This window comes from Panthera pardus, unplaced genomic scaffold (genome assembly GCF_024362965.1).
Source record: "Panthera pardus isolate Hobbes unplaced genomic scaffold, ASM2436296v1 HiC_scaffold_18, whole genome shotgun sequence".
Classification (NCBI taxonomy): Eukaryota; Metazoa; Chordata; class Mammalia; order Carnivora; family Felidae; genus Panthera; species Panthera pardus.
This window is the reverse complement of record NW_026526743.1, coordinates 27,934,380-27,956,555: the sequence shown is the minus strand read 5'-3', so window position 1 is coordinate 27,956,555 and position 22,176 is coordinate 27,934,380. Positions and strand designations below refer to the sequence as shown.

The 22,176-nt window shown below is 44.8% G+C and overlaps 1 protein-coding gene across 5 annotated transcripts in view; it reads left to right on the top strand.

The window, feature by feature from the left end:
* LOC109270960 (nuclear receptor coactivator 5-like) overlaps positions 1-19,715 on the top strand; it is an 87,052-nt gene extending 67,337 nt beyond the window's left edge. For 4 of the 5 annotated variants that reach the window (XM_019456001.2, XM_019455998.2, XM_019456002.2 and 1 more), the window contains exons 7-10: positions 2,466-2,741; positions 3,900-4,094; positions 6,499-6,645; positions 18,459-19,715. In XM_019456001.2, the coding sequence (XP_019311546.2) occupies positions 2,466-2,741; positions 3,900-4,094; positions 6,499-6,645; positions 18,459-18,553 (713 nt within the window). In that variant the 3' untranslated portion in view covers positions 18,554-19,715. Of the gene's footprint in view, positions 1-2,465; positions 2,742-3,899; positions 4,095-6,498; positions 6,646-9,939; positions 10,710-18,458 lie in introns of those variants that run through there. The other variant, XM_019456004.2, reaches the window with a different exon arrangement.
* Positions 19,716-22,176: the final 2,461 nt, after the last annotated feature.

The window sequence follows — 22,176 nt, the reverse complement described above, 5'->3', positions numbered from 1 at the left end:
CGTCTTTTCTATGCTCAATGTTAAGTCTAAAAGATGTTATGTTTATCGTCCTGTGCATTCTCTTAGACTATTTTTCTGCTGATTCTGCCTTTCCTGTGATATCTCAAACATTTCTTTACTCTTAGGCTCATGAGAGTGCACAAAAATGAACTCTCTTTTCCTCCCTAAAACACATAGACTTAGGCAGATGCACACATCCTAGACCACCCTCACCTTTCCCTCCTGGTCAGAGCTGCTGCTCCCAGAGAGGCATCTGCCTTGTGAAGGGCCCCTTGGCAGCTTCTCTGGAGTCAGATCCAGACAAGCCTAGGTACTCTAGTCCTCGTCTTTCTAGAAGCTCTTGGCACCATTCTGTGCAGTCCACACTCACTTACTGAGTTCCTCATGTGTGCCAGGCACTGTCAACCCTGCTTCCTTCCTGTGCCCAGGTGAGCAGCAGCCAGGCAGGCTTCTCCCATCCCAGCTGTGTCTCCATAGCAGCGTAGGGTTTTCACTGCTAAGTCAGGAGACCTTTCCCCTCTGCAGAGACCTAGTGGAGTATGGGAGCTGGATTTATATCCTGCCTGTGACTTCTGGAGCCTTCAGAGAAGTCGGTGTCAGATTGGTGTCCTAAAATCCAGCTGTAATGTTGAGTCTGAAAAAACAACAGTGAGGAACACTTGGCTTCCCATAGTTTTGAGGCTGCTAGGACGTCTTTTTTTCTGACCATTCCATTTACTTTTACGCTGTGTCGCAACCCACACCCACCTAGCCAGCTCTTGCAGAATACTGTTCCCACTATGGTTTTTTTTAAACATAGAAAATGTCTAATTTATGTTAAACAAATAATAAGACTAAACCACACTTAGGTTCGGAAAATTACGAATCCCCATCTCCGAGGGGTGGGAGTGGGGAACGGCTTGATCTGAATAGGTTGTGTAGAGGACTAATCATGTGTGTTATGTTCATGCAAGATGGTTTAGGAAATCCTCACTAAAGTAAGTAAGTTGAATCATTGGTCGGATACGAAAACACTTTTACAAAGCCAGCACTACTTAAAAAAGCATGTGATCTATTTTTACCATGTTACACATTCAGAGAAGGGTTTCTTTTTCATGTCCACAATAGTATTAATAGGTTCATATTTCATTTCCTATCCATGGATTTAATTATTGAACTCAGATGATATGTAAAAAGAACACCCTGTTTTCTCTTATAAGCTACATCTGTTTTAGCAAAATTAGTCTTTGCTGGCCTCTCTTTCACATTGCTTTAGAGCTGACAGTTTGTTTTATACCTCACGTGTAGCCGTTATTCAGAAGCCCGTGGAGCTGCTCCTGTGCCGAGACAAACATTTAAGACAGACAATGAAACTTTAGCACGTGAAGGCAAATATGTATTCATATCTCGTCCTAAATGTAACCTTCATAAACACTGCTTAGGATTTAGCCAAATACCATAATCTCCATTGTAGCTCTTTAGTGCCACTTGGGCCCTAAATTTTTCAGAAGTTGGTGTGATACGTGGCAAGACAGGGTGGGGCCTTCCATCTAAAATTAAACTTTGAGGAAGTCATATTCTCCATAGGTAAACCTAGGAGAGATCAGAAAACACCTATGCATTGACTGTAGCCATTAAGTTACATAAAAGCCATTCCTGGTATCTAGAACTTATTTTATATGTGATATATATGTGACCTGACCTGGAAAGGCTTTTAACATGATTTAAGATCCCATGGGCCTGAGCCAGACTGCAGAACCACATAGACGATGGTGGGTTTCTCCCCAGGCTACAGTGACAGAGCCTAGAAGCCCTGCACCGCAGGTCTGTCTGTGTCTGTCTGTCTGCCTTTTATCAAAGTGTTACATACACAGAGTTAAAAGATAAACACTAAAAGGTTTGCAGTGAAAACCAGCAGCCCCATTTCACACTTGCTCTCCTCCCTAAAGGCTCTGTTCTCTGCTTCTACTTGTTTCTTCTGTGGATCACACTCCTCTCAAGTCATCCACCCTGATCACTGAAACCAAATCAGACACCTTCACTTCTAGGATTTTTTTGCCCTTAAACCTTCCTAGTAGCCAGCAGTGGTTGAAGTTACATCCTGTCTTTTTTTTAGGCTAGATTTGCTTAGTGTTAAGAATTCCCATTGATACACACGCCACCTGTTTGCTCTCTCTTTCCTTCTGTCTGTCTCTCTCTCTCATCAGCGTAGCATGAAGCTGTCCAGTTGTGAAAAGAGGGTTTGTGTGGAAATGGTAAACTAAGCAACACATGTTATAATTTTGAAATAGAATGTAATGTTTGATTTTGAAATCTGACCGGGCACCTGCTGCCGAGGGTCCCAGACCGTCGGGTCAATAGGCAATCACATCGTACTGAAAGCTGACACAGTTTAGACGACATGTAGTTGGATTAACGTTATTTTCTGATTTTAAACGAAATCAGGGCAGCCATTTGATGTAAAGCCGGCTCTTTCTTGTCCTCAGTACATCGTCATATGCCTCTGGAAGATGCCCTGGTGCTGGTAGCTAAAGAATACAGGAGATATGTCTCTAAACGGGAGCAGCAGGAACATGCTGGAATTGCTCTGCGGGCTGGAGATCTCCTGGACGACTTCTTGGCTCGGGAGTGCCTTCCCAGCTACTCTGTCCCTTTGGGCATTCAGCACCTTGTCTTCCTGTTGACTGAGGGAAAGCATTTGCGTGGGAATGAGTTAAACCTGCTCATTGACTACCTGAAGACCAGGAAAGGGCAACTGAAAGGTATTTGGCACTGTCTCTCCCCCTTCCCCATTTTAAACCCCAGAAAATCCTTTTCTGCAAATTGCTATGTGAAAAAAACTAGGGACTTTTTAATTTAATTGAGAGAATATACCTCTGTAATATAAAAGTGTCTGATATGAACATGTTCCACATAGGAATTACACTATGTTAATGTTTAACTTTTATAGGCTAACATGCTTTTTCTCAAGCTAAATTTCCTTTTGCATCAGATTTTTAATATATAAATAGGATGACTTCTCTATATAGGTGGACATGTGGGAAATAATTTCTCTTCTCTGTTGGTTTACTTTTGTGATTCGAAGTTTCAGCTTGTTAACTGAGACATTTGTAGGTTATTATTAAGTGTATGGTAAACACGAAGAAGCAGTTCCTAATCTTGAAGATTGTAAAGTGCATTTCAGTTATGAGCCAAACTCCTTAAAATGGAGACTTTTTAGTTGTTGTTTTTTAAATTTTTTTTAATGTTTATTTATTTTTGAGAGAGAGACAGAGTGTGAGTGAGGGAGGGGCAGGGAGAAAGAGAGACACATAAGCAAGCTCCAGACTCTGAACTGTCGGCACAGAGCCCGACGTGGGGCTCAAACTGACAAACTGTGAAATCATGACCTAAGCCAAAGTCGGACACCCAACCAATTGAGCCACCCAGGTGCCCCCAGTTTACTTGTTTTGAGTTAAGTATGAGAAGAAGATAATAACCACGTGTCCCCTGTGGGAAAACACAGCTGAGGTTCTAGGACCATGTTAAAACTTTAAAGAAATCCTTCATCTTATAAAATTCACAATGTATTTTACTTTTGTACATTTTTTATTGTACTTTCTCAGGGGTGGGGGGGGGGGGGCTCATAAACTTATAACACAATAGGTTTTTTTTTCCCCCTGGGTGCCTATGTAATTGATTAATTGATAGAAGCATACTAATGTTCTGTTACTTTCAGGTGTACACATAGTGATTTGATATTTGTATATATTGTCTAATGACCACAGTGAGTCTAGTTAACATCCTGCTTCTCTTTGATCGTAGAAACCTCTCAATCAGGGCAAGTGAAGGTCTTCCTTAAATTCCCGAGTGTTGTTTGTATAGCTTGCTGGCCTCTGTAGCAGACTTCTGGTGACCACTTGTTTTCTTCATTTTTCCAGGCTTTGAGACGCCCAAGTCTTTGGCTGGCAGTGATCATCCCTCATTTCAAGGCAGGAATACCCCAGTGGTGGGCAAGCCGCCTCCACTTCTTCCAACCCCTGGAAAGGGATCCTTCTCAGGCCCTCATTCCCCCTTTCCTGCCAGGCCCCCATTGTTAGGGGACAGACCAGGAGGGGCCCTCCTTTCACTACCAGGTCAGTGCGTCCCTCTAGGAATAAGAGATAGCGGTAGCTCTGCTGCCTTTCCAGGCATCGCCCTGAGAGAGCAGGACAGCTTAGAGCCATTGCCATGTTTGTTGTCATAGTCTGAGTGTTAAGATTTCAGAGGCCTGGGGGAGACACTTGGGGCTTCAGTGGATGCAATTCCTCTTGAATGAGTTGCCGAAGTTCAAGTTTTAACACAGGGAGCTCTCTTGTCAGGGTTGGTGGCCACATTTAGAATGGCTTACACGCAGTTCTCTTAAGAAGCACTCTGAATTCCATAGTGTTTTCGAGGTTTTTCTGAGCCCTTGGTGCTAAATAGTATCTGACATCTGCCTAAAATGAGGTTGTATTACTGTGGACTTTTTCCATCGTAAGTGACAGGGACCTAACTCAGTTAGCTTCAAACAAGGAGACCTGACTAGCTTCCATAACCGAAAAGCCCCACAGTTGACTAACTTCTGGCCGAACTGGATCCTGCTGCTCAAGCACGCTCATCAGACGTGCATCTCTTCCTCTGGGAGGACACGGGGTGTGGGACTAGCCACTTGGGGTACAGACTACCAGTCAAGCCCAGTGTCTGGCCCTGGTTCCTGGGGCCCCAAGTGTCTGAGCCTTTCCTGTTTCTTCAAGATAAAGAGTTTTAACTCCTCTGCAGGCACCTGGGATGCAGCTACCTCTAATTAGTCACTTCCTTCTCTGTTCCTCATGTTTGGATGCTTTTGTCTCCTCTTGTGTTCTCCTTGTGTGTTAGCAGTGGCAGCAGGGAAGGAATGGATGAAAGTCTGCCATGTTAAAGACAAAGTTGGCAGAGAAGTCTGTGGAACGGTGGCTTTTCTCTTGGGCCTTGAATAAAACTTGGACCTGGGATGCATTTGGGCATGAGTCAAATATTGCTTTGGTCTTTTATGTGAGCAAGGATTATTTTAGCCCCAGATTTTTCTTACAAGCATAGTATTATTCCACCTTGAGTATTATTGTGGCTCAGAATAGAGGGAATGTGCCCTCTTGCTTTGGTAGAGGTACTCATGTACATCTGTTATTGGCAAAGTCAGTCTCTGTTGAAGATCCACAGCCCCTAGGGACGAATATTTCTGTGCACCCCTCCCTTTCTGACCTGGCAACCTTCAGGATGATTGAGAGTATAGTTTCAGGTGTTCTTCATTCCTGACACAGCCTGGGCTTTCTTGCTGTCCTGTGTTTGTTCCTTCTTTCCTTCTGCTACTCTTACCATGCCTCCCTGTGCCTCAGCCAGCCCTTGGTCCACCTCTGGGCATTCTTACCACCTGGCTCCTGTGAGAAGTGAGTGAATTAAGAAGAGAAGGAAGGGCTTAGGAGGAGATCTTTTGCTCTGAATTGCTTCTCATCCTTGCCAAAAGTTTCAAAACAAAATTCTTTCAGACCCTCAGAAATGGTTTGGTGTGAACTGTGGGAAAAAAAAGCCCTGTTTGACAGGGTGAGGACTGGGCAAGGCAGACCAACTGCCCAAGAGAGAAGAGACAGGGTGCTAGACCATATGTTAGATCCCTGTGACTGTGTCCGGGCCAGTGTTCTGGGCAGATGGATGTTCGATCCTCAGGAACAGAGTGCTTCAGGTACGTTATAGATCTGCCTTTATGACCTGTGAACCTCACTGCTTCGGATGTTTGAGAAAATATATTCCAAGTGTCAAAACAGAACATTTGAAACTAAACCCACTTGTGAAAAGGTGAGGGTAGAGGACCAGGATGTCAAGACACGCGTGGACTAGACTACGGGTTTGCAAACTTCTTTCTTTATTTTTTTTTAATGTTTTTATTTATTTTTGAGACAGAGAGAGACAGAGCATGAGCAGGGGAGGGGCAGAGAGAGAGGGAGACACAGAATCCGAAGCAGGCTCCAGGCTCTGAGCTGTCAGCACAGAGCCCGATGTGGGACTTGAACTCATGGACTGTGAGATCACGACCTGAGCTGAAGTCGGTCGCTTAACCGACTGAGCCACCCAGGCGCCCCCGGTTTGCAAACATCTTAAAGGGCCAGATAGAAATAGGTTATTTTTAGTGTTATAGGTTATATTTAGTGCAGGCCAAGAAGTAAAAATCAAGGATATTATGTACATACTTATATAACCATTTAAAAATGAAAAAACTATCTCAGCTCACAGTTTGTACCAAAACAAACAGCAGGCTGGATTTGGCCCCCAGACACTAGTTTGCTGACCCCTGCACAACCACTGAGGCACAGTCTGGTCCCAGAGAGGACTTGGTAGAGCTCGGAGGAGCTGAGGTTTGTGTGTGTGGCAGGTGCTCCGTCCTCCGGCCCTTTCTAATGATTAAGGAAAAGTCCCTGTGGGAAGAGCAGCTGGAACCAGGTTCACCCTGTATCTTCCTGTTTATGTTTTGGTGTCTGTGCTCTGCAGGATTGGTCAGCCCCAAAGGTCTGTTTGTCCCTCCCCTGCTTCCAGCAGCCCCCTCCAGGAGACCTGTTCCTTTGCGATGCCCCCATCCCAAGCGTGTGAAGCGCCCACTACTTGGGGAGAAGCCAGGCCTTCTAGCACCACCGCCAGGTGAGTAGGCAGGTGAGCTGTGAGTGGCATTCTGGGGTCATGCTGTCCGGTGGGAACTTTCTGCGACAGAGGAAATGTTCTACAGCCGTGTGGCCACATGTGACTATTGAAGTGTGGCTGGTAAGACTGAAGAACTGAATTTTTAATTTTGTTTGATTTTAAGTAGTTTAAATGACTGTAGTCATGTATAATTACATAGTAGTCACATGCGGCTAGTGGCTACTGTAATGGTCAGAATAGTTCTAGGCTATTGGACATGTCAAGAGGCAAAAGAGTGTCACTAAATTCCTAGACACTAATGCCTGTCTCAGTCTCTATGCTTAAGACTTGCTCTGTGGTTAAGAAAGGAGATTACTTGGGGCGCCTGGGTGGCTCAGTCGGTTGAGCGTCCGACTCTGGCTCAGGTCATGGTCTCATGGTCTGTGAGTTCGAGCCCCATGTTGGGCTCTGTGCTGACGGCTCAGAGCCTGGAGCCTGTTTCTGATTCTGTGTCTCCGTCTCTCTCTCTGCCCCTCCCCCGCTCATGGTCCATCTCTCTCTCTCTCTCTCAAAAATAAATAAACATTAAGAAAGGAGATTACTAAGGGTCAGAGAGGTGCTAATGGGACACCAGCACTACTAGAAACTGTCCTTGACTATGACTATTCAGAAGGATTACAAGAAGCTGGCAAAGGGAGTATCTTCTAATGAGGTTGAGTGTCGTGTAATTGTGCGCCTGAGTATCCCTGACATCGTTCAGAGGTGTGCGCTTTGTTTCTGCTTGGCTCAAGGAGACGCACAGCCTCTCTGCTGCCTGGCAGAAGGACAGGAACCTGACCGGTCATATTTAAGGTACTGACTGATTGATACCCAGCCCAGAGGCTGCACAGGAAGAACGGCTTTTTCTCTGTCTTCCTTCTCAGTGCAGGCCTGGCCAGCTCTTCTCTGATGCTGCCTTCCCTCCTGTATGGCTGGGAGACATGAGGCCAGAGGCCCTCAAGTTGCCCCCAACCCCACTAAGGCCCAAAGGTGGTGGTAAGAGCTGAGATGCACTCTGGGTTAGGTGGAAGGCAGCCAAGGAGGCATTTTGCTGACTTCATTTCTAGTCATTCAGGCTTACCAAGCCTAAGTAAAGGCGCTGCCCAGAGTTCCTCTTAGTTCACTGTTATGTTTGAGTTCTCTCCTGAGATTTGGTGCTGAAGCCCCAGGTCTTAGGAAAACAAACCTTTGTCCCTCTTTGTTCCTTATACAAGAGACATTTTTCTTTCCCTTTTTTTTTTTTTAAGTTTATTTATTTATTTTGAGAGAGACAGCATGAGCAGGGGAGGGGCAGAGAGAAGGAGAGACAGAATCCCAAGAAGGCTCCCTGCTGCCAGTGCAGAGCCCGACACGGGGCTCGAACTCACACACTGTATGATATCATGACCTGAGCCAAGATCAAGAGTCAGATGCTTAACCAACTGAGCCACCCAGGCGCCCTGCAAGAAACATTTTTCTTGAAACGTACTGCCATTTAAAATTTTTTTTTTTCACATTTGTTTTTAAGAGAGAGAGAGAGAGCAGAAGCAGGGGAAGGGCAGAGAGAGAGGGAGACACAGAATCTAAAGCAGGCTCCAGGCTCTCAGCCGTCAGCACAGAGCCCAGTGCAGGGCTCCAACTCACGAACCATGAGATCGTGACCTGAGCCAAAGGTGGACTCTCAACCGACTGAGCCACCCAGCGCCCCTGCCATTTTAAAGTTTTAATCCTTGGGTCACCTGGCTGTTTCAGTTGATAGAGCATGGGACTCTTGAACTCAGGGTTGTGAGTTTGAGCCCCACGTTGGGGGTAGAGTATACTTAAAAAAAGTAAGTTAAGTTTCAGTCCTCTGTGTTTTAGTCAAACATGGCTCTGCAAGATATACATTGCTGTGGTTGTGGTATAAAGGATATATCTTTATAAAATGGTAGCAAGACATGGAATAGACATAGGTCAGTGATTCTCACCCTTCTGGGAACCCAGACAATCTGTCTAATTCTGAAGTTCCTCATCTGACCACATTTAGGGAAATTTCAAGAATTTTCCTTACCCCTAAGATGGCCCTCTTTGGCTTCTGAAGGCCGGCTCATCCCCAAATTCCAGGACTAATAGTTAGAGAAAACATTTTTTTAATGTATATATTTTTTAATGCTTATTTATTTGAGAGCGAGCAGGGGAGGGGCAGAGAGAGGTGGGGGTGGGGGACAGAGAATCCAAAGCAGGCTGCACGCTGACAGCAGAGAGCCGGATGCGGGGGCTTGAACTCATGAACCGTGAAATTATGACCTGAGCTGAAGTCAGATGCTTTAACTGACTGAGCCACCCAGGTGCCCTGGAGAAAAAGTTTTTAAAAAAACAAAAAGGAAAACAGGAAGCATGCCATTGCAAGGTATAACCGTAATAGTTACCATGTATTGAATTCCTGTTCTGTCTCAGGCATTGAGGTAATTTCATTTAGTCTTCAAGTAACCTTGTGGGTTGATAGTGAGATTATCTGTTTTCTACATGAGTCACCCAAGGCTCAGAGGGTGATTAGCCTGGATGAGGTCACGTAGTGGTACGTGATGGAGTGGCGACTGCACACCAGCCGTGAAGCTCCACACTCTGTGTTCTCACTCACCACACGATCCAAAAGGTCATAGACTTTTGCTTGGATTTCAACCACATCCTTCTAGTCACAGTGTAAGGGCTGCAGAGATTTTGAGGAAAGAGTGGCTGTGGTCAATGTGGGGCAGCCTTGGCGGAAGTCAGGTATTAGGGTACCTGAAAGGGAGAGGCACCCAGGTCTCCTGCTGATCGAGAGGGACCTTTGGGTGAAGTGTTTATAACAGCACAGGTGGGGATGGGACTAGGTGTCCTCTAGCCCTTTGTAAGATGAGGGCTAGCACCAGGTGCCAGGGTTAAATGAGATAATATGAATGACAGCTTTTTTTTTTAATGTTTATTTATCTTTTAAGGTGGGGGAAGGGCAGAGAGAGGGAGACAGAATAGGAAGTAGGCTGCAGGCTCTGAGCTGTCAGCACAGAGCCTGACACGGGGCTTAAACTCACGAATTGGGAGCTCATAACCCGAGCAGAAGTTGGATGCTTAACTGACTGAGCCACCCAGGCGCCCCTAATGAACAGCTTTTAAGACGCCCCAAGAATTACACATATGTCTGTCTGCTGGGGCTGCAACTAGGTCAGTTAGACTCTTCCTGCAGAGGTGGGTGTGGCTGGAAGGCGTCGGTCACCTGGGGGCTCTGCAGACCAGGAAGAGGGACACATACTGATGCTGTCATGTCCCTCCTCTTTATAGATCTCCAGTCAGTGCTGCTCAGGCAGGCAGCTCAATCCACGTCTTTGCTGAACTAAGGAAAGCTCCCTGGGGCTAGGAAAACAAGGTGGCTGCGGCCCAGATGGCAGCTTCGCCCTCCTTGGAGGACCGGGTCCCTGTCTGATCCTGGTGTCCAGGCAGTGGGTGGAACGTGTTTCCTTTCTGTCTAGTACACGGTCCCTGGCAACGTGTTTCATGTTTGGAGGTTCTTTGTTCCAAACTGGAGGTTTGTGGAAGATCATTGTTACAGATACTGGATCTCAAAGTTGTTTGATTATATACATATTAAAATATAATAAAAACTTCTAGCTTTCACATACTGGTTGCCACTTTTTAAGGACTTGTTATTTTGGAATAATTTTAGATTTACAGAAAATTCCCAAAGATAGTACAGTGAGTTCCCTTATCCAGCTTCCCCTAATGTTAACATCTTATATAACCATGGTACCTTTACTGGGAAATTTGCATTAGTACAATAATGTTAACTGTATTATAGACTTTTGTTTTACTAGCTTTTCAGCTAGTGTCATTTTTCTGTTTCAGGAACTATTTTGGGTACCACATTGCATTTATACTCCTTTAACTTTATTATGTTCCAGTTTTTTTTTATGAAACATTTAAATGTGTAGAAAATTTGAATGATGAGTACAATGAACACCCATATACTCTGTATCAAGAATTGTTAACATTCTGCCATTTCTTAAGTTGTGCATATGTCTGTGTAAATAAATTTTTTTTTCTCAACCATGAAAGTAAGTTGCAGAGTTCATGACACCCTACCTTTAAATACTTAAGCCTGTAGCATGCATCTCTAAAACTGGGAATGTTCTCCTGTATAATTATGATAAAGTTTCACACCTTAAAAATTAATAATAATTCTATAATATCTAATATCTGGTTTCCTGATTTGAATTTTCTAATTTGTCCCCCAGAAGCTTTTATGACTTTTTTTTTTTTTTTTTTTTTTAAGATTTTATTTTACCCAGTGTGGGGCTGAAACCTATATCCCTGAGATTAAGAGTTGTACACTCCATTGACTGAGCCAGCCAGGCACCCCTACATGGCCTTTTTTTAAAAACCAGGATTTAATTGGTTTCTATATTGCATTTTTAAAAATAATCTGCCCCCAATTTTATTTTATTCTTTTTTGAAGTTTACTTTTTGAGAGAGAGACAGAGAGAGCACAAGTGGGGCGGGTCAGAGAGAAAGGGGGACAGAGGATCCAAAGCAGGCTCCACACTGACAGAGAGCCTGATGCAGGGCTTGAACTCACAAACTGTGAGATCATGACCTGAGCTGAAGTCAGACACCTAAATGACTGAGCCACCCAGGCACCCCTCTCTCCGCCTTTTTAAAAATTAAGCAAGCTTTATGCCCAATGTGGGGCTTGAACTCATGATTCCAAGAGTCTCCTGCTTTATCGACTGACCCATCCAGGCGCCGCATTTCGTTTTTATTTTATTTTAGTCTTTATTTTTGAGAGAGACTACATGAGCTGTGGGGGGTGGGGAGGGGGAAGCAGGGCACAGAGAGAGGGAGAGAGAATCTGAAGCAGGCTCCATCCTCAGCGCACAGCCTGATACCAGGACTTGATCCCTGAGATCATGACCTGAGCCAAATTCAAGAATCATGGGATGCTTAACTGATTGAGCCACCCAGGCGCCTCCTGCGTTTGGTTTTTATGTGTGCTTAGTTTATTTTAATCTAGAATACACCTCCCCCCCCCCCCCCCCCCCCCCCAGTGATACTGACTTTGAATCTAAGCCACTTACCTTTTTCTGCATTTGTCTGATTGTTTCTTCAGGGCATCATGTAACTGTTCTTCTATTCCTTATATTTTGTGTATCCTCGAAGTTTGGTCTAGAGGCTTGATTAGATTCAAGTCCTATATTTTGGCAAGGATATTTCGCAGATGGTGCTAATTCCTATTGCATTGCATCAGAAGGCACGTAACAGTTGTCCTGCTGGGAATGCTGCTGGGCTTGGTCCCTTAAGGTGAGGTGGTTACTGCCTTGGAGCAGGTAGGTTTCTCCCTTGAGCCTTGATGCTTTGGCATCAAGCAAATACCTGTTCCCCAACAACTTTGACCTAATTGTTTCAGTGTCCACTGATGATTCTTGCCTGATTCAATTACTATATTGGGCCCTCCCCCCCTTTTTTTTTAAGTTTATTTATTTTGAGAGAGAGAGAGAGAGAGAGAGAGAGAGAGAGAGGGAGGCAGAGGATCCGAGGTGGGCTCCATGCTGACAGCAGAGACCCCGACATGGGGCTTGAACTCATGAACCACGAGATCGTGACCTGAGCCGAAGTCAGATGCTTAACCAACTGAGCCACTCAGGAACTCCGTCCCTTCTTTTAATTGAAGTATAACATCTTAAGTGTTCAGTTTACTGAATTTTAAAAAATTGTACAAACCAAGGTTCCAGCACCCAAAAGAAGGTATAGACATTTCTGTCACTTCAGAATATTCCAGGCATTCCCCTTCCTCCCACCAGCCCTTTCTGACTTCTATCACCTCAGTTTTGTCTGTTTTTATAGGTTATGTAAATGGAATTGTATATATTTATTGTGGTGATCATTTCACAATATATACAAATACTCAATTGTGTTGTACACCTGAAACAAATAATAATGTATGTGCTTTATACCTCAACAACAAAAAAGATTAAAGATAATTTTTATAGATATGCAAATAAACTCTTTTCAGTAGAGGTTTTATTGACTTCCCTTCTCCAGTATAGAAGAGTTCAGTTTTGTTTTGATTTGTACATTCATTTCAATACTTCTGATTTAAAAATGTGACTTTGGGGGCGCCTAGCTGGCTCAGTTGGTGGAGTGTATGACTCTTGATCTTGTGTTTGTGAGTTCAAGCCCCATGTTGGGTGGAGAGATTACTTAAAAAATAAAATAAAAATAAAAGTGTGACTTTGCTTGCGTTGTTCTTTAAACTGGTTGTGACACTTTACTGGTTGCCTCTTTAATAGTGATTTAAATAAAATTTTTAATGCATGTTTATTTTTAAAAAGTGGAATCCACTGCTTTGGATTCTGTGTCTCCCTCTCTCTGTTCCTCCCCCACTCACACTCTGTCTCTCTCTCTCAAAAATAAATAAACATTAAAAAATTTTTTAAAAAGCGGGGGGAGAGCACCTGGGTGGCTCAGTCGGAAGCGTCCAACTTCGGCTCAGGTCATGATCTCGTGGTTCGTGAGTTTGAGCCCCGCGTTGGGCTCTGTGCTGACAGCTGGGAGCCTGGAGCCTGCTTTGGATCTGTGTCTCCCTCTCTCTCTGCTCCTCCCCCACTCACACTCTGTCTCTGTCTCAAAAATAAATAAACATTAAAAAAAATGTTTTTAAGTGGAATCCTGCAGTATATATTTTATGGAGACTATCTTATTTTGCTTCATAGAATGCTGTAGAAGTTCACCCTTATTGTTGCCTGAGTGCATAGATTGTTCCTTTTTGTTGCTATAGGGAAGGTCATCGTATGGATATACCACAGGCCATCCATTCCCCTGATGATAGACTTTGGGGTTGTTTCCAGGTTTTGGCTATTGTAAGATTGCTTATTCAGGTCCTTTTGTAGACATACATTTTCATTTCTCTTGGGTAAATACCTAGGGACAGAATTGTTGAATTTAATAAGAATTGCCAAAGTGGCACCACCATTTGATAAACCTGCCAGCAGTGTCTGAAAGCTCTGGTGTCTCCACACCCTGCCTCGCTTTTGGTCCCGTCAGTCTTGCCACGAGCATGAAATGTTTGTCATTTTTGTTTTAGTTTGCGTTTCCTTGATGACTAAGGACATGGAGCACCTTTTTCTTTTTCACTGTTTATGTTTCGGGAACAGGCTAGTGAAGACTTAGAAAGGCTTTTTTTCTCTGTGTTTCTGAGCACCACCTGTAGTAACAAAGTGCCACAAACGGGGTGGCTTAAAACAACAGAAATTGTCCCACAGTTCTGGAGGCTAGAAGTGTGACATCAAAGTGTCAGCCAGGCCTTGCTTCCTACTGAAACCTGTCCGGGGGAACCCTTTCCTGATTCTTCTAGCTCTTGGCATTTGCCAGGGATCTTTGGTGGTTTTCGGCTTGTGGAAGCACCGCTCCCATCTCTGCCTCTGTTGTCACATGGCCATCATTCCTCGTATGTCTCTATGTTGGCTGTACCCTATGCATGGTTTTTTTTTTTTTCCTTCAACAGCTTTAAAAAGAAACCTTTTCCCCTTTACCTCAAGGCATCTCCTTAGATGACACAAACTTGTAGGTCTTTTCCTGCGTACTGGGAAGGCTTACATCTGGCTGGGAGTTCTCTGGCTTGCTCTATTGACATTTAGTGTCCTGCCCTGCCAAGTGGGTGACATGGGGCAAGGTGGAGGCCCTGGTTGGTGGTCATATACCAAGTTGTAGAGGGATAGGAGGTTAAGAAACTCATCCCAATGGAGCCATCAAGTCCTGTCTTGCGAGTCTGCCCTCAGATGATGCTGGTGTTAGTCACCAAGCTCTCTGCTCTCTGCCGGCCTTCAAGAGACTTCCTGAGGGGCGTCTGAGCCCTCCTTTGCACATAAATATACATAAGAGACAAATATACATCTGTCTCTTTCTGGAGACAGAGTTGTGGGATGAATCACTAGCATCTACAGGGAAAAGACTTTATTTTCTTACAGGGATATAAATAATTTAGTAGAACAAGATTAGAACAGTAACTTGTGTTAAGGTTTTGAAGATAGTTTGTATATTTCTTAAAAACACAGATTTTTTCTGATGTTGGTTTATTCTTTTTTAAAAAGTAGATGATACATATACACAATACGAAATTCAAAAAATCAAAAAGTAAACAGTAAAAAATAGTTGTCCCATTTCTGTTTTCTAGTAATGGTTTCTCACAGATATTTGTATAGATATTTATCCATATGCAAACGTATACAGACTTATGCTCAGATGGTAACATCCTGTGAACACTGTTCTGCCTCTTTAGGTAGGCTTTTCATTGTATCTTGAAAATGATTTTAACGTCAAACATATTACTGCCTCTTTTTTAATGATTACACGTCATTCTGGAGTATAGATTTGCCTTAATTCATCAGATCTTACTGACAGACAGTTTAGGTCATTTCTAATCTTTTTCTGCTTTAAGCAACAAGTTTTGAAGCTGGTTTCAAATATTCCTAATTATTACTCAATAAGAAATGACAAAAGTGATTTCTGCTATTAGGAGTGTAAAGAAAACTCGTGTTGTGAATTTTACAAATAAAAGTATATCACTTTTGCCAAACATATGCCTATCTTCAGGCCATAAATTAGTAGGCTAGGGTAATATTTGGAAAGGAGGTCCAATGAGGTATACTTTCTGGCATTACAGTAGGAAATTTGGGGTATAATGATCAACACTGATTTATCCCATATGGATTTTGGATAAAAATGTTTGCTAGACAAACTTCTAATACTATTTTTTCTATAGTTTGCTAAATATATTTTTATTTTCCACTTAAGTCTGTGATTTTTGTTTTAAATGCCTTGGGAGCAAAGCAGGTCTGTCTGAGCTGTTATGTGAGTGAAGACAAGAACCAGGCTGAAGCCTTTGTCCAGATTTTTTTTAATGTTTATTTTTGAGAGAGAGAGAGAGAGAGAGAGAGAGAGAGAGAATATGAGTGGGGGAAGGGCAGAGAGAGAGGGAGACACAGAATCCAAAGCAGGCTCCAGGCTCCAAGCTGTCAGCACAAAGCCCAACACGGGGCTCAAGCTCATAAGCCATGAGGTTGTGACCTGAGCCGAAGTCATACACCCAACTGACTGGGCCACCAGGCACCCCCTTTGTCCAGATTTTTAAGGGCCTGTTGATATGTGGTTATATTAGTTTCCTATTGTTATGTAACAAATTACCACCAACTTAGTAGCTTGAAACTACTCATATTTATTGTCTTGCAGTGTCCATAGGGCAGGAGTCTGGGTACAGGTTAGCTGGGTCCTCAGTGCCACCAGCCTGAAGAGCAGTGATGGGCAGAGGTGGGTCTCTTCTGAGGCTCAGGGTCCACTTCCAAGCTCACAGGTTGTTGACAGAATTAATCACCCTGTGGCTGTATGACTGAGGGCCCCATCTTCTTACTGGCTGTCAGCTGGAGACGCCCAGCTGGAGGCCTTTCTCAGGTATTTGCCATGTGGCTGCTTCCTCAGATAACATGGCATTTTGCTTTCTTCTAGGCCACCAGGAGAGCCTCTGAGGCTTCACCTTTTTTTATTTAAGGAGATGCAAGGGAGCAGTGGGCAGGACAGCAAAACAGACTGTCTTCCAGGAGACAGTGGTGGGGAGGCGGGTGCTGTACTTAAGGGGGGAAGGTGAAGAAGTATGAGAACATATGGAATTTTCCTTTTTTGGTACTTGTGCCTGGTTGCAAGTAGCCCATTGATCAGCTAGGGTTTGTGGATATTTCGAGGTGGGTCATCTAATGGGCCTATTTGCATTCAGCCTGGTGGTCACCGTGGGCCCTTTTACTTAACTCAGGCTTCCATTGCTCAAGTCTGTTGCCTAAAATTGGCCTCCATTCCCCCCTGACAATGGACGATGACAAATCTTTGCGTTTGGGTGGAGGTCTTGTGTTCAGTAGCTGCTTCATACTAGATTGGTGGGGGTGGGGACGCGGTCCCTACCTAAACTTGTCACCCATCAGGGGTTCTGTGCAGTTACAGACCAGAGCATGGTATTAGATTAACGTGCTGATAGACAATTTGAATGGAACTCCTTGATGGCCAGGTGCATGGCATTTAGGGGGAGGGGACCCTCCCATGGTATGCGCTGGACTCCTTGCTGAACCATCATTTGTATATGGAGTTGTTGGATTCACTCAGATGCCTGAGAATGTATTCTGCCTATAGATCAAGGTGGTGGCTGGACCGTGGGAACAAAGGAGAGGAGAGAAGCTGAAAGAGGCAAGGTGGCTGGGAGTCTGGCAGCATCAGGAAAGGTTCCCAACCAAGTGTGCAGATTGGCCTTGGATGAGCTGCAGGTGGAGTAGGAGAGGAGAGGAAAGGGGTCCATCGCCCTCACACCGCGCCTGGAAACCGCCCTGGCCAGGGACCTTCATGGTCTGAGGAGTACTAGGTTTAGGCCGCCGGAGGGCCGTAAAGAGAAGGGAGAGGGAAAGATCCCTCCAGAGGGCAAGAGGGGAAGTCCCTCATTCTTTCAGGCAAGGGTGGTCTGGTGGGTTCCCCCTGGGGCTTCAGATCCTCACCAAGGAGTAACCTCCGCCCCTGGAGGTCGTCAGCTCCCCAAGGCGTACTAGAGTCATCTCAGGGAAAGCCCTGAGAAATCCCCAGAGAACCTGGGAGAGCCCGAGGGTCAGCAAATGCTCCCCGTGCAGGGTACACCAAATGTGGGGTGATCGGATTGGGTGGAGGCCCACAGCACAGGGGGATTAAAGAATTCACCCGAGGCAGAATAGAGAAGATAGTAGTTTATTGAATACACCGCAAGGGAGGGGAAGGCAGGACAGCAAAGGAGACACGGTTTGTTTTTAAAGGAGAAAAATAAATAAGTTTAATAACATGAATACTGCATGTATACCTGGGGTCTACCCACAAAAACTGAGTGACTCCGAGGCTTCACCTTTTAAAGTGCTCAACTGATTAGGTCAGGCCCACCCACCTAGGATAGTCTCCCATTTGGTGGACTCAAAACGTTCTCCCATAATATTAATTGGTTTCACCTACACCCAAAGAGAGGGGATTATGCAAGGCATGTACACCAGGGGGCAGGAATCTTGGGGGTCGTCTTAGGTTTCTGGCTCCCTCGGTGCATGCTTTGGAGTTTTAAGTGCTGCAGCCATAGAGAGACAAGCTAGAATTGTTACACCTTTTCTCTTTATGAAGACTTAGTAATTGGACAATTATTAATATTTTTTAATAAATTTTTTAAATGTTTTTTTATCTTATTAAAAAAATTTTTTTTTTCAATGTTTACTTATTCTTGAGAGAGAGAGAGGGAGACACAGAATCCGAAGCAGGCTCCAGGCTCTGAGCTGTCAGCACAGAGCCCGATGCGGGGCTCGAACTCATGAACCGTGAGATCATGACCTGAGCCAAAGTTGGACGCTCAACTAACGAGCCACCCAGGCGCCCCTGGACAATTATTACTCTTTACCTTTTATGTAAGACAGTCCCTAAATCACAATGGACAGGTGAGTAGTTCCGCTCGTCCCTACCTTAATTGCATCCTAGTCAAAACCATTGGCTTTTCAGAAGGGATCTCTCTTGTCAGAGTCTTCTCTGTTTCTTTCCTTCAACCCTAAAACATCATGTTATTTCATTACAGGCCAACTCCCTGGGCTGCTAATCGTTCTCAATACTGTTGTCCAATAGCAGGAGTCTTTTTACCACTATGTAAGACAGGAAGAATCATTGTGCTGGAGAAGTGTTTCCTTCCACCACCATCCTCGTGTGCCCTCTGGAATTCCATTTTTTTTTTTAATGTTTGTTTATTTGTTTATTTATTTATCTATTCATTCATTCAGAGAGAATAGGGGAGCGGCAGAGGGAGAAGGAGAGAGAGATTCCCAAGCAGGCTCCATGCCCAGCGCAGAACCTGACACGGGGCTCAATCCCATGAACCGTGAGGCCACGACCCAAGAGGAAACCACGAGTCGGCTGCTGAATGACTGAGCCACCCAGGTGCCCCACCGTCTGGAATGTTCTCATCTCTTAACTCCACTGCTTTCATAGGTGTTAGGGAATCTCGTTTTGGGGGCTGGTGTGGGGAAAGCCCTTTCTATTAGTCTGTACGAACCACCTCTGAACTTGTGCTTGGGGCTCAGATCTGACCAGAGTTGCCAAAGGGAGACTGGAGCATGGTTATGATGCCCTAAAGGAAGGACGCTGGGCAGTGAAGTTCAGTTTCAGGTGAGAAAGTGCAACTGGAAAAAGCCTCCTGTTTGAGTAGACTGAAAGTTGAGGGTGGTTTCCTAAGGGTAATATTTATCATTCAGCGTCCAGCCAGAGGGAAGTAATCAACCTTTTTTTTTTTAATGTTTATTTATTTATTTTTGAGAGAGCACAAGTGAAGGAGGGGCAGAGAAAGAGGGAGACACACACAGAATCCGAAGCAGGCTCCAGGCTCTGAGCTGTCAGCACGCAGCCTGATGTGAGGCTCGAACTCACCAGCTATGAGATCATGACCTGAGCTGAAGTCGGACACTTAACCGACCAAATCACCCAGGCGCCCCAGTCATCAACCTTTGAAAGCAGTTGAGTTTGCTTTTCTGAATTGAGAAAAAGTGCACATGCCAGAACCACCTTTGAGTCCCATGGCGCTGAGCTTCATCCTGATTTCTGCTTTTAGAGGAGGTGCAGCTTGTCTGGGATTAGAAGCCTGTCCCTGGGGAGGGCGGTGACAAACAGGTGCACTGTGATTTCTTTGGGTCTGTCTGGGTGTCTGGTGGAATGCACTGTGCTGCTCTGGGAGCTCCCAGGAGGACAGGAAAAGAGACTGGCCTCTGCAAGCCGGACCTGCTCCTTAGGTTTCCAGCACATTCCATGGATGGTGTTTTCCTGTCTCCACAGATGCCATTTTCTTGCCCCAGTTCTCCAAGCTTTAAAGTCTTAAGTTCTGGGGGCACCTGGGTGGCTCGGTCAATTAGATGCCCGACTTTGGCTCAGATCATGATCTCACCGTTTGTGAGTTTGAGCCCGGCATTGGGCTCTGTGTTCTCAGCGCAGATCCTCTGTCTCTCCTCTCTCTCTCTCAAAAATAAATAAACGTTTAAAAAAATCAAGTTCTCATTCGCCTTGAAGTCTTTCCTATGGGGAGCGGGCTCGTCGTCTGAAGGACAATCTGCCCTTAGTAGAATCCTACCTTTTTCTGATGGGCTTTTTACTTTTTGGTGTTGTTTTTATATGTATGTGTTTGTATATATATTTACACTGAGGTGTGACTGACATACAAAACAGTTGTGTATATTTATGTGCGTATCTCAGTGGGTCTAAAGGTAACTATATAAGTATATGCTCATGAAATTGTCACCATGTACAATGCCCTGCACCTCTAGAAGTTTCCTCCTTCCCTCTTTTTTTTGTCTTTTGGGTATGGAAGTTTAACATAAGATCTACCCTCTTAACAAGTTTGTAAGTATACAACACAGTGTTCTTCACTACACGGTCTGTGCTGTGCAGTAAGTCTCCGGGACTTTCTCTTCTTGCCTAAGTGAAACTTTGTACCCTTGGACCAACATCTCTCTGATCCTTGCCCCCCACCCCCGGCCCATGGTTGCCACCATTCGACTTTCTGCTTCTAGGAGTTTCACGATTTTAGATTTGTCATACAAGTGGGATCTTGTAGTCTTTGCTCTTCCGTGTCTGGCTTGTTTCACTTTGCACAGTGTCTTCCAAGTTCATCCCTATTGTAGCAAAAAAAATGTAGCATCCCTATCGTAGCAAAAAAAATTTCCTTTTTTAAGGAAAAAAATATATATGTACATGCTACATTTTATTTGCCCATTGGTCCATGGATGGACATTTAAGTGTTTTGTTTTTTAATGATTTTTCAGCTCTTTTCTTTGGTGAGGCTCCTGTCTCAGATCTCCAACTAGGGTCCATGTTCCAGGAGTCAGGGGGACGCATTCTCCTTCAGAGTCTCCACGTGTGGAGCTCCTGGCCTTGAACATAGAAGGTGTGTAGGAAATGTAGTCTCTCCTCCCCATTCTCGTTGCCTGTGGGGCTGCAGGCACCCCCACAGCGGTGCCCTCAGTCCAGGTCCTCCTGCCTGCTGTCAGGTGCAGTTTTCTGTAACGCTGAGTCCGTGTTAGGGAAGTGGCATAAATCTAATCCAGGCCCCCTTGTGCTTTCCCCCACCCCGAATATATACTTAAAACCTTTCATTGCCTACAGGAGTATTTTTCAAATTAGGGACACAGACCCCCTGGGGGTCTTTAAAATTGTACCAAGATGACTATGAGTTCCATGAGGATATTTTGATTTTGTGTTTCAGTTTTAATGATATTCTTCAAGACATTTTTAATATAAGCTTACACTAGATTATCTGGATCACTACTTTATAACTGATCCTGTTGTGCGATTTAAGTGCCTGCATTTCTGTTTGGCTTGCTTTGGTGCCAAGAGAACATCCAAAGTGATAGGGGTTTAACTGTTCATGTGGTGTTTTTGAGAGAGGGAGAGAGTGTGTGTGTGTAGCTGTATGAACTTCGAGAAGCACTGGGTAATGAGCTAAAGCCAGACTCCTACATCCAGCTCACAGGGACCTCTGTGTGCAGGCTCATGTTCCCCTTCACAGTCTCTGCCCATGTGAATCCTGTGCCATGGCTCCCTCCCTAGCCCCCCACCCGGAGTCTTTAATGTACCTGCTGAATTCCTTTCCACCTTCCTGACTCAACCCTATGTTCCATCCTCAGACATCCCAGAGGTGACCTCTCCTCCCTAGTTTCTGTTCTAGGAATGCCCTTGGTGATGGCATTTATCTCCTTGCTGCCATCAAGGGCCCACCTGGCTGTCTCCACAGCAGAATTATGAGCCCCCAGGAGACAGGACCGAGCTCTCTGCCTCCCTGTGCCTAGAACCCAACAGGCGCTTAATACATACTGTCACCTGGTTTTGTCTAGGCCCAAGAGCTGTGGTCACACCAAATCTCCTTTTAGCTCTCTTCCCGGGTTAGCCTTGGAGCATGTGTCCTAAGCTGCTGGGACGTTTGCTGTTGTCTAGCATCCTGCCATGCATTTAGTGGAAGCTCAATTAACATTCCGTGATTTCTCTGCTCAAGATGGATTGAGGGTAATTTTCTTCCCCTTTGAGCAAATGTTTTGCAGAAGAAAAAAATGAAAATAGGATCTGTCAATTAAGATTCCAAAGAAGGATTGCTCGCATATTATTTTGCAGTTTGCCTTAAACTCTGCCTCACTTGGCTATACATCAGAGTGTTTGTTGAAACACACTGCATGAGCTGCTTATGGACTATTCTGGACACACTGACGTTTTCCCTGAATTATTTTCCCAGTACGGACTACTCTCTTGCTCACTTGGCATCTTACTCTTTTTGATGGTGACGACTCTGGTTAGGCTTATTCGACAGTATTTTTCACAGCCAACCACCAAATCTGCTGATGTTTGTTCTGCCAGCCAAGCTCTTCGACTTGCCAGGGGAACCACCCCTGTGGCCCTTCGTGGTCCACTCACTGTATGATGCTCGTGTTCCCTGGGGCTGCTGGGCAAATGAATTGGCTTGAA